At 57.0% G+C, this 11,050-nt stretch overlaps 2 protein-coding genes across 4 annotated transcripts in view; one reads left to right on the top strand and one right to left on the bottom strand.

Annotated features, from left to right (window-relative positions):
• Positions 1–1,534: 1,534 nt before the first annotated feature.
• On the bottom strand, positions 1,535–2,991 carry TM2D2 (TM2 domain containing 2). Of its 3 annotated transcripts, none has more exons than XM_075074672.1 (4): positions 2,742–2,990; positions 2,580–2,667; positions 2,361–2,498; positions 1,535–2,071 (listed from the first exon to the last, which is right to left on the bottom strand). In XM_075074672.1, the coding sequence occupies exons 1-4, from the start codon at positions 2,930–2,932 to the stop codon at positions 1,682–1,684; spliced, it is 807 nt and encodes a 268-aa protein (XP_074930773.1). In that variant the 5' UTR covers positions 2,933–2,990; the 3' UTR covers positions 1,535–1,681. The 3 variants fall into 3 exon arrangements, with proteins under 3 accessions (XP_074930773.1, XP_074930775.1, XP_074930774.1); XM_075074674.1 differs by having other exon boundaries at positions 2,361–2,476; positions 2,742–2,989; XM_075074673.1 differs by lacking the exon at positions 2,361–2,498 and having other exon boundaries at positions 2,742–2,991.
• Positions 2,992–8,367: 5,376 nt separating this feature from the next.
• LOC142048091 (disintegrin and metalloproteinase domain-containing protein 9-like) overlaps positions 8,368–11,050 on the top strand; it is a 31,572-nt gene continuing 28,889 nt past the window's right edge. Inside the window, exon 1 of the mRNA XM_075074648.1 lies at positions 8,368–8,587. Within this exon, the coding sequence (XP_074930749.1) occupies positions 8,464–8,587 (124 nt within the window). The 5' untranslated portion in view covers positions 8,368–8,463. The remainder of the gene's footprint in view (positions 8,588–11,050) is intronic.

Genomic DNA, 11,050 nt, shown 5'->3' with positions numbered 1-11,050 from the left:
AGAACCACCTAAGCGCGCTTCTTGTGGGCAGCTGTGAAGCGGGCACAGGCGCTGCCACCTTGCACACGGGTCGGTTCTGGGGGGGAGCGGCAGGGGAGTCACAGCTCTCTGCCTTTCTGGATACGCGGGCGGGAGGAAGGCTGGCGGACAACCTCCCTGGTATTCCTCAGCCTAGTCCGTGACAGCCTCGTGTGCGGAAGAAGTTTGAGGTCCTGCTGTTAGCTGGCAGCTGCTGGGCTGAGGAGATGGGGAGATGTTAATGACAATGGGTTTTTGCACATGGGATTATTAGTTTTTTGCTTTCTGGCTTGCTGTGTATTTTTTCCCCCGCTGCGGGCTTTTCAGCCCCGTTGTTCCACTGGTCCGAAGAACGCGGCAGTTTCATGATGAAGCCTCCCCCCACCCCGGTGCCCTGAGACTTATTCGAAGCTGCCAAATTCAGATTACTGGTGACCTAAATGGGCTATAAACCCCGGTCCCCGGAGAGGAGGAGTTGTTGCAATAAACCACTGGAATAGGCAGAATTCCCGGCCAAACTGAGCCCCGCTGTGGCTCCATGGAAGGCAGAAGTAACACAGGCAGAAATTCGCCGGATGGAAACAGCTGGAGGGTCCTCGGCTGGCAGAACAGAGCATGTACATTTGCTGTATTTTACGCAAAATGTGACTGGACTTTTGCATATATGGATTTTTGTGTCTGGTTCTGGCCGTGACTTACTGGAGCTTCCTTTTCCCATTTTTATTCAGCTCGGTAAATTTTCAAACTGCATCTGGTGGGGCTTCCTCTTTCGGGTGGGTGGTTGCTTGACGCTCCCGCGCATTCCGGTACCGCACGTGCCCTGTGCCAGAGCCGGGGGGGTGACCGGCGCGTGGACGGCAGCTCCAACCCCTTCCCGACAGCTCCGGGTGGAAACGAGCCCTCTGTCACTAATGAGGCAAAGCTGCTATTTAGCAGTTTTGTAAAAACACCAATGGTTGCTACTGAAGGGTCACGGGTTTTAAAGACTATGGCTATCCGGCAGCAGGGAAAGAGAACAGAGCCTGCTGCCACAGCAGCACGAGGGGAGGCCGTTTTGAAAAGTGCACTTAGTTACCATGACGGGACAGGAGGAGAAACAGGTAATTTAAAATTACCACACCTGTACTACTTTGGAGTGGCTGCAGCGTCCTACAGCTGATGCTTCTAGAATGAGAGCATGGCAGGGGGAGTTACACCAAAGGACACAAGCGCTTCTTCCGAGAGGCCTGAACACTATTTGTTGCACTGTGGCGTTCCTCGCCTGCAAGAGAGTGGGAAATGATGTTCTCCCAAGGCTGCAGTTTCCACTAAATCTAACCCGGCTTCCCCTGCAGCCGGGGAACATGGGTTAAACAAATAACGCAGAATTAGAGCTCATCGTTTTGCCATTCTCTATAACTCTGCATTAGGTTACTCGGCTGTAAAGGTCTGCAAAGTCTAGTAACACAAAACCACACACTACTGGCCCACGTCTCTGTGGCTGTGTGGAATCTACTAATACTGAAAGTAGGTGGAGTCAGCTCCTTCCAGACTTTATTAAGATTTGTTTGACTGCCTGTGTTTGCAAGGTCTGATTTCTTAAACTGCTACCACTCGCAGAGGGAGGGAATCCAGATTATTTTAGTCAAGCGAAATATATACCGAACAGTTTCGTGTGCGAGGTTCATACAGAGGAATTAGCAAGAACAACTGCTCTGCACATTAAGTTACAGCTTTGTAAATCCATGTTTGCGCAAGGCAGAAAAGTCTGTTCTGACGCTGCAGAACGAGCGGAGGAGTCCGGCTCCAGCCCTGCCAGCTTCTGTCGGGGTCGGCTCTCGGGAGCAGCCTCTGCCCCCCTCAGTACACGGTGCACCAGTTGCTGCCGTCGCTGGGCATCAGCCCACCGGTGATTAGGAGGATCAGATCGACGAACCACCAGATCCCCAGGCCTCCCAGCGTCAGCAGTTTCCCCACGGCGGTGCCAGTGTGGCCCAGGCAGAATCGATCCACTCCAAAGCAACCCAGGAAAAAGGAGTAGAGCAGAGTGGTTATAAAATAATGTCCAGTGTACCTGCAACGGGAAGGGTCAGGGGCACGTCAGGTGCGGGGGGCTGCCCCCCGCAGCCTGGTGCCCGCTCTCCTCGGTGGGGCTCCCTCTGCTGCGGGGGGCCTGGGGAGCGGTGGGGGGGGTCGAAGGGGGGAGCGGTTCGGGGGGCCCGAGGGGGGAGCGGTGCGGGGACCCTGAGGGAAGGGGGGAGTGGAGGGATGCGGGGGCCCGGGGGGGCGGAGCGGAGTGATGCGGAGTCCCTGGGGGGGGGAGCAGAGCGGGACCCTCCCGCCCCCGGCGAACGCGTCCGTACTTGACGCAGGGCCGGTTTCCCCGCAGGAAGCTCCGCGGCTCGGCGCACTCGATGCCGTCCAGCGCTCGGCACTGCACCCGCGTGTGATCCACCTCGCCGTAGGCCTGTCCGCCGAACTGCGGGAGCGGTGCGGGCGCCCTGAGCCGCGGGCAGGGCCCGGGGGCGGCGAGGCCCGGCCCCCCGAGGCGCCCCGGCCCTCCCCCCCCCCCGGCCCCTCACCTTCACGCAGCCGTGTCCCAGCTCCTGCTGCGCCGTGGCGTTCCCGCCGTGGTCCACCGGCTCCTCGCACTCCACGAACTCCTCGGGGCTGCGGGGAAGGGGGGCGCGGTGAGGGGCGGCGAGGCGACCGCGCCCCCCGCCCCGGCACGCCCCGACGCTCACAGGTAGGTGCAGAGGACGAGCGGCGCCTGCGGGTCGGTGTAGGCCCAGGCGGCGGCGGGCGTCCCCGGCACCTCGGCCTCGGTGCCGTTGTGCGGGAGGCCGCGGGAGGCGCCCTGCAGCAGTAGCAGGAGGTTACCGAGCAGCAGCGCGGCCTGCCCGCACAGCAGCGCGTAGCCCACCGGCGGCGCCATGGCGGCGGCCGCCGCTGCTAGGAAACGACGCTCCCGCCCCAGCCTCCCTGACGCGCCGCCGCCGCCAGCCAATGGGCGCCTGCTCTCTTTCCCTGGGGGGCGAGGAGTAGCCGCTCGTAGCCAATCAGAATGAAGGCGGAAGAAGCCGCAGAGGGGATGACGGGCGGCGAGGCGGAAGTGCGTGACACACGAGGAGGTGTTTGGCTGCCAGGGAGGCCTCCCAGCCTATGGGTGAAGGCGGAGGTTGGGCGTAGCCCCTCCCTGTCTAGTCCGCTCACCTCCGTGAAGGGCCGTTGGTGGCGGCACTCTCACGCCCTACCGGGACTTCCCCGCCGCTCCCCCGGCACCGAGGGGGCTCAGGACGCGCTGCCCCGTTCGGCCTGAGCTGCTGGGGCGCGGCGGGAGCCATCCGGCGCCGTGAGCTCAGCCCCGCTGCCGCCCGCCTCCCCGTCCCGCCCCGGCGCTCACCCGCGCCCCGCGGAGGCCCCGTGGCGGTGCCTGCCCCGGTACCGGGGAGGCCTCCCTGGAGGCGGGCGCACCCCGTGCACCCCGTCCGGGAGCTGGCCGCGCCGTGCCGGTAGCACCGGGGAGGCCTCGCCCGGGTCCGCGCCCCTCCGTCGGTGCGTGGCGGGGTGAATGCCCCCGCCTCGGCCGGGGCAGGGGCGGGCAGAGGCCCCCCGGGGCCCGTTGGGGTGCGGAGCCGCTCTCCAGCCCCTGCTCCGCCCTGAGGCCGCAGCCCCATACCTGCCGCAGCTCGGGGGGCGCGGAGAGCCGCTCCCCCCGGCCCCCGCGATGGGGCAGAGGGTTCGGGCAAGCAGCTCCCGCAGCATGGGGCCGAAAGCCCCGGTGTGCAGGGTGCAGGGCGATACCGCCTTCCCGAGGGAGCTGTGGTTTTGGCCGCTCGCTGGTGGTCAATGACTGTTGTCAGCTGGAGCTGGAAGTGGTACTGCGGGAGCTGGGTTTCCTCTGGCCTGCAGCAGGCATTGGTTTGGTGGGTGCGATGGCCAGCTGCCCCACTAAGCCCTGCTTTAATGATTAAGAGGCTTCCACGGGGTTTAGAAATAGCTCTGAGATTGCACGGCATGTGGGCTGGGTGGCAGTGGATTTCATTCGCAGCATTAAGGCAGAGGAAATACCACATGAAGTGTGTGTTTTACTCTGCTTTCACACCATTCTGTCAGCATAAAGCACCTTTGAAATGGGTGTAAATGAAACTCATGCTTTAGGCCCTGAGGTTTCAGACTTCACCACGGTTACTTGTTGCAGGGAGAGGTTGTGTCTGAAGGGACTGGGAACGCTGTGGGAGGAGAGAGGCGGCAGCAAGGAGAAGCCGGCAGGGCAGCAGTGGGTCACGGCCAGGAGGGAACTGTACGGGCAAGTGCTGCCTGGAGGAGGCTTAGAGCTGGGGGTGAAGCTGTGTCTCTGTTCCCTTGAGCTCCCTGAAGTGTGACTCTGGAAGTCTTCTGAAAATAAAAGTAAATTCAGGCCTTGAGCAAACTTCCCATTAATAGGAAAATAGGGAAGGGATTTCAAAAGCTGTCTAGGCCATCTCCATGCCTGGAGGAGGAACTAGTACTGCTGGGATAGTCAAGTAGCAGATCTTTTTTTTATCCTAACTGCCCTACACCCTGTACAAAGCGATTGGCATTAGGAAGACCCCCTTGCCTACTCTTGGCCCTTCTTTCTCTCAGAGGGCTGGAGAGATCTACCCCTGAGTGCATTCTGGATGAGACTCGGTGATCAACTGAAGGGAACAGCATGCTCAGCTACGTAAGAGTAGAGGGTTAGAGACTGGGATCCCGCTGTTGACCCTCTGCATCTGGACTGGCTGCTGCCTCTTTCCATCAGTTTCCTTCTGCCTCATTTTTCTATCTCGACTAATCCCCCCGCCCCAGTGTCTTGAGGTTATTAAATTGGACATGCCAAGTGCAGTTTGAGACAGGTATGTGGCATTCATTAACTCCAGCTGGAAGCCAGGCAACACATGTCATTTGATAAGAATGCATTTGGGAAAGAGCCATTACCAGGATTCGTAGGTGCCTGTCAGCCAGCGATTGCTGGTGGGTGTTAACGAGCGTGCTTCCTAAACCAGCTGGACTGCTGCTGGTGATGTCAGTGAAGTCCTGGCTGCATCCAAAATCCCTAATCTGCCTTATTTACAGTGGTTGTAAGCAAACACCATGCACGTGGTCTGTGGAGAGGGTGTGGGAGTCAGCAGGATTGAGGTTGGAGGGAGAGCATGACACGTGTGACTTTGCTATTTAAAACTGCTGTTACATGTTTAGCCAGTTCCGTCGGAGTCCTCATACCCTTCGGTCTGGCAAAGGTGCATGTTCAGACTTCACTGGAAAAGGGAGTGTGATGGCCAACCCCATTGTATGAGGATTTCTGAGAAATTTATTTTCTCGCTGGTTCTACAGCTTTGTTACAAAGAATTGTAGAAATAACTGACAAACAGCAGATGTCGTTTGGGGAATTTGTTCCATATCCTCTCCCCTGCCCTTGCTGTCTCCTTGAGCACAGCACAGCTCGCTAAACCGCAGCCCGGCAATGTCTGTTGTCCAGCTCACGAAGTGTCGGTGAACTCCACGTGCACAAGATTTATGCCCTGATACACGGACCGTACTGCCGCTCATGTTGTATGGCTGCCTTGCTCCCTTTAGGAACCAGCCTAAAAATCTTCTAGAGCCTCCAAAGGGGATTGGCAGTGATGGAGCGCAAAGGAGGGAATGCCTCTTTGGGTGGGCTGCCCTTTCTGCAGGGGAGGTGCAAAGGTCCTGGTTGTTTGCTGGTCGTTAGTCTCCAGCCTTGCATCGCCCGCCACATTCCTTAGGAAATGGGGCCGGTGTCCAGCGATTCTGCCATCAACCAGAGGCAAGAGGACCGTGTCCCTGCTCCGTCAAAGGATGATGGAATGCTTTCCCTTGAAAAACACCAAATTCCCTTCCCTTCCCCAGACACTGAGTGAGGTCCTTTTCAACATCTACCACCTAAGCTTTGTTATCACACTGGATACTACTTACCTTTGGTGTAAATAGTTGGTTTTGCATCTTTTTGGTTCACCAGCCACATCAGCGAGTGATTTTGGCAAGCCTGGCTGCTCTATTGGCACAGCTTACTCTTGTATTTCCAACGTCCTGTGGAAATGAGATGTCCAGCACACACATTTGGTTTCCATTTGTGTATGTTTTTTTCTTAGTAAGTTCAGTTCTTTGAGATATCTCCTGTTTCTGCCTTATATGCCTATTTTAGAGAGTATAGCTCCTAATCAAGCCTCTGAAGGAACGAAATACCTAATTTTAGTATCAAGTAATCTCTAAGGCTCTTGTCTGCAGTGGGTTTTCTCAGTTTGCCTTGTTCTAGTCATAAAATCTGTGCTGAAGACAAATAACAGCCTGAATCCCAATGCTTGCCTTTGTGGTTTCATCTGTGACTCAAGACATTGCAGAGCTCCAGGAGTTATTGCTTTGTTTCACCCGGTTCTTCTCCAAGAGTACCTTCCCCCGTGTCTCAGTGATACCTCTCCTGACATGGGCGTTGGAGGTGTGTTTCCACTGGTGGATCAGAAGAGCCGTTCTCCAGATTTTTTGTTTCCAGATTTGGCAGGTTTGCGTTTGACCCAAAACATGTGTTCAGAAGCTGTCCTAGCTTTCCAGCCTTGTTTCTGATTTGTTTCTGGAGCTTTGAAGTGTGTTGTCTTCGAAGCCTTGTATTGCAAGGCTGAAATGGGGGTGGTGAGTGACAGGAGGAGTCAAGGCAGGTGGATGTAGCTCCTGTGAGATATTGACCTGGGAATCTCGTGCCCCTCAGGCAGGAGCCATGGGATGATTCATGTTTGTGCATTATTTGTGTAATGCACAGTGGCATCTGTATTCGATCCATGATATTATCCTCGTCCACGGGAAGCCTCCTGTATCTCGGGTAACGCCCAGCCTGTGGAAGGCACAGGCTATTACCTGACTCAACAGCTACGGCCAGCTTCCGTAGGGGTTGAAGAGGTATAACCTCTATGTTGTTTCTAACATCAGGCAGGAATAAAATCCTCTGTCTCACCTCGCAGTGTTGTACAACTTAGCGTGCTGCCTTCCTGCATAGCTTTATGGTTTGGTCCATTAGGATATGTACAAGTGGCTTCATAAAGTCGAGCTGTCGCCTCCTGCTGACGGGAACGGGAGGTTTTCTGGTTGCTGAAGGCTGCAAGGGGGGGTAACCCAGGTTGCAGGTCATCTTCCTACAGCTCCTGCAAAAATGGATGCAGTGTTTTGGAATGTGAAGGGCCAAATGACTCTTTCCTTGTTAATTGTTCCCTGTAGCGACAGCAGTGTAAGCTTCTTATAAAGTCTGCCAAGAGCTCACCGTTAGGAGAGGGGGAAGACTTGCGCCAATTGCCCAGCCTGTTAGGTGGTGTTAATGGCATCTTTTGCACTATGCGCACTCAAAAGCAATTTCTGACACGTCGTATATGTCGGTTGGACCCCTGTGAGCGAGGACTGTATGGGTGTTTTGGGCTGATACCCCTCCAGGAGCACTCACGTCTGGCGCTCTGTTGTTTGTGCTGATAAGGCGCGTGGTCTCTGGCGTAGGTCTGGCTCTGCCTCTGCGGTGAGGTATTTCGCTGCATCTGTTTTGTTCAAGAGCAGCGACCTACTGGGAAGAAGAATGTGGAGGGTCAAAAAAACCCTGTGAAGTAGCACACTTGGAAAACCAGGAAAGGTTATTGATACCCGCAAGGTTGTTGGTGAGACTGGGTTTTATTTGCCTAGGCTCTTGTACGCCACTTATCGCTATGGCACGAGGGTGCTCCTCCATCGCCCGTGCAGTAATGTGACTGATGTGTCACACATTGTTTATTCCTCCATCCCTGGGAGGAAGACACCGTGCTCACCGAGAGCCTCGGGAGGGTGTTTAATGGGTTGCTGTTCGGCCAGAGGCAGGCGAGAGCAACACTTGTGACAAAGCCTCCGTGAGGGTCTTTCTCCCTAGAGATTTTCCCATACTCGCCTGCACCCCGTGGCAGTGCGGCAGAGTGCTAACCTCGACCTGTGTTTCCACGGACTTCCAATTTGTACTGTGTTTTTTTGGAAGGAAAGGCCGAAAGAGTCATTGTGCGTGCGGCCTGTGCCGACACCGGTGCCCTTCAGCAAGGCTGTTCTTTGGGCCTCGCTCGCTCTCCGGATCTGGTTGTTTTTCCTCCAGGAAAGCACTGGGCACGTTAAGGCTGGATGTCCTCCAGCCTCTGTCGGAGGCGGCGGCGTTCGGGGCTCCTTCCCGACGCAGCGGGGCTCTCTGGGGCGCGGTGCTGCTCGGCGGGCTCGCAGCCTCAGCCGCGGGGCCGAGCGCGACGCGATGCCTCGGGCGGGCGCGGGAGGGCCGCCGTGACGGGGCTCGGCCGCGGCCGGGGCCGCCCCCCCGGTGCTGCGGGCGGGCGGAGCGGTCCCGCCCCGGGGCGGCGCGGCGGAGCGCAGGCCCCGGCCCGGCTCCATAAGGCCGCGGGCCGCCGGCCGGACCCAGCGCCCCAGCCGGGAGGGGCGATGCGGACGCGGAGCGCTATGGCCTGGGCCCGGGCCCGGGGCTGGGCCTGGGCCCGAGCGGCGCCCAGCTGCCTCTGCCTCCTGCTGCTGGCCGTGCCCGCGCCCGGGCAGGCGGGCCGTGCGGGTGAGTGCGGCCGGGCCGCGGCCGGCACCCCCTCCTTCCCTCCCTCCCGCCGGGCTGGCGGGCGGCCCCGGCCCCCCTTCCCTGGCCGGGCCCCGGCCCTTCTGTGGACGCCAGGCCCCCTCCCCGTCACCTCCAGGCCTGCCGGGGGCCGGCTGAGGGGGTCTGGCAGCCCGCTTCCCTTCCTCAGGGCTGCCAGGGCCCGGCCCCGAGGGCTGGCAGGTGGGGTGGGAGACCCCCCCCCCTTCCCTTTGTGGAGCATTGGGTCCTGCCTGGCTGCCCCCCCGAGGCGTGGGGCTCTGGGGCAGGGGGTCTACCCCTCTGTGGGCAGCCCCGGTGGGTCAGGGTCATGGTCACGGTCACGGTCACGGCACGGGGGTCACAGGTGCCTGCAAGGAGGGTGCTGTGGGTGGTGACATGGCCTGTGCCCAGTCCAGGGCGGCCTCTGCCAAAATGCTCCTGGTAGATGCTGTGTGTGGTCAGAGGTGCTGCGGCGGGGCCGAGAGGACAGCAGGGCCTTTGTCCTCACGCTGAAAGGCGAGGAGGCAATCTCGGCTGGCGGGGTCCCCTTACACCTGCTCGAGTTCGCAGGCGTCTGGGGAACGCTGTTGCTTTCGTCTCCAGCCCTCCTGCGCCAGGCTAGGCAGGCTGCTCTCCAGATGCTCTCCCGGGCTCTTGCTAGGCAGGTGGCAGCCAGTGTGCGAGAAAGCCTGTAAAACGTGTGGTGGGGTGGGCAGTTTGTTCACCGGCCTCCCCAGAATTTGTGTGAGCAGATCCTGGGTACGACTGCATAATCTCCCCTGCCAAGAGGATGTTGTGTTGCTGTGTGGAGGTGACAGAACCCCCGCATCATTTCCACTGCATTTCAAGGGACACATGCAGGGACCTGTGTCTTTCCCCCTCTCTGTTTGGGTGGCCTTAGCCATTGTGGAGCCAGGGCACCGCCTGCGCTGGCACAGCCGGGCACGGGCAGGACCCCGGCGGGCTGCTCTCCCCCGAGGAGGATGGAGGCTGTGTCCTGGGGCAGGAACTTGGGTGCAGCACGGTGCCATTGCTAATGGCAGCGAACGGAGATGGTGCTCTCTTTATGGGCTTCTGGTGAGTTGACGATGTGCCGTCTTTATGGGTTGTTCATTAATTGAAACTATTCTGTTTGTGGGCTTTTATGATGCTGATTCTGATCTTATATGTACATGATAGGCAGAAATGTCTTTGTTGTTGTTTTCCTCCTCCTTATGTGCTGTGTTAAACTTCTGTGTTTATCATTAATGCATAGTTTGATAGTCAGGGCTTCCTAATTGAGGAATTTTCTCTAAAACTGATATTGATGCTTCATGCTGAGAAACAGTGCTCTTGTGGTGGGTATCTCTCCCTGAGGGATTCTGTGCTGCAAGTCTCTTGTCTCTCACTTGGAGTGTTGCTACTGGCGGTTGCGAGCTGTGCGCTAGATGACAGCCAGGCTTTGAAAGGTGGCTGCTGGCTTGTGGTGGAGGTAGCATGGCGTGTTGGAAACTGCCTCGCTAGACTACCAAGGAGCAAAGTATAAAATGATGCATCTCCTGGATATGGGATGCTGATACTTCCAGTGGACTGGTCGGTGTTGTGAGGCGTAATATTTTAGCTCCTACCTGAGGGTGGGAGGAACCGCAGGTCCCTGAGTTACTGATGGTGGATAGCAGTGTTTCTCTCTGCCTTCTGAAGCCTCTGTCCCAGCTAATAATGCCAAATCTGCGATGACAGGTACTGGACATTCTTTGTCTGACCATGAAGGCGAGGGGAGAAACAAGTCGGCCGTTTCAGTTTATCCAGGCACTTCCAACTTTTGGGTTGGCATGTGCGTGCTTTGGACATTTCCCAACAAAGAGGGACACAAGGCAGAAATGGAGTGTTACCGGAAACTGCCAATTGAAAATTCCTGAATGAACATAATCGTATAGCAATGTGTAGCCTTAAGGGATTTGTATAGTGTAGGTTTTCCCCTCCTATTTGTGTCCCTAGGAGGTCTCAGTGTTTGGATGTATAAATTCATAAAGAAACGGTCTGGCATGGCCAGAGGTAGAGGCTGTGGTTTTGGCTGCTTGGTCTCTTCCCCGATACTTGGTGTCGTGCACATACCAGGATGCTCTAGCCACGCTCACCAGCTCGTAAATGAGTTCTTAAAGTGTTTAAATGCTTTGGTTTGAATTTTCTGGGGAGATGAAGTGTTTGGTTAAGATAACGCCTTTGTTCAGCTCATGAAAAACACAGCACTGCCTCACCCGATTTTCAACAAATCTGGGACAATCATTCAGCAGAGTAAAGAGGGATTTTGTGGTTATTTCCTCCATGTGAAGAATAAAAAGAGGAAAGAAATCTCACTGTAGCTAATGTTGCCTCTTATAGTGCTTTGTTTTTGGGAAAAGGAAGTTTGAAACATGACTGTAGTTTTTGCATGTCTCAATCATTCTCATTTCTCAAACTAAAATT

Source organism: Phalacrocorax aristotelis, chromosome 24 (assembly GCF_949628215.1).
Source record: "Phalacrocorax aristotelis chromosome 24, bGulAri2.1, whole genome shotgun sequence".
Classification (NCBI taxonomy): domain Eukaryota; kingdom Metazoa; phylum Chordata; class Aves; order Suliformes; family Phalacrocoracidae; genus Phalacrocorax; species Phalacrocorax aristotelis.
This window is presented reverse-complemented; position numbering and strand designations above follow the sequence as displayed.

Coding starts and splice junctions, on each gene's coding strand:
- TM2D2 (XM_075074672.1), bottom strand. CDS start 2,932: ATGGCGCCGCCGGTGGGCTACGCGCTGCTGTGCGGGCAGGCCGCGCTG. Junction 2,668..2,741: donor CTCGTCCTCTGCACCTACCT/GTGAGCGTCGGG, acceptor CCTTCCCCGCAG/CCCCGAGGAGTTCGTGGAGT. Junction 2,072..2,360: donor GGAAACCGGCCCTGCGTCAA/GTACGGACGCGT, acceptor TTCCCGTTGCAG/GTACACTGGACATTATTTTA.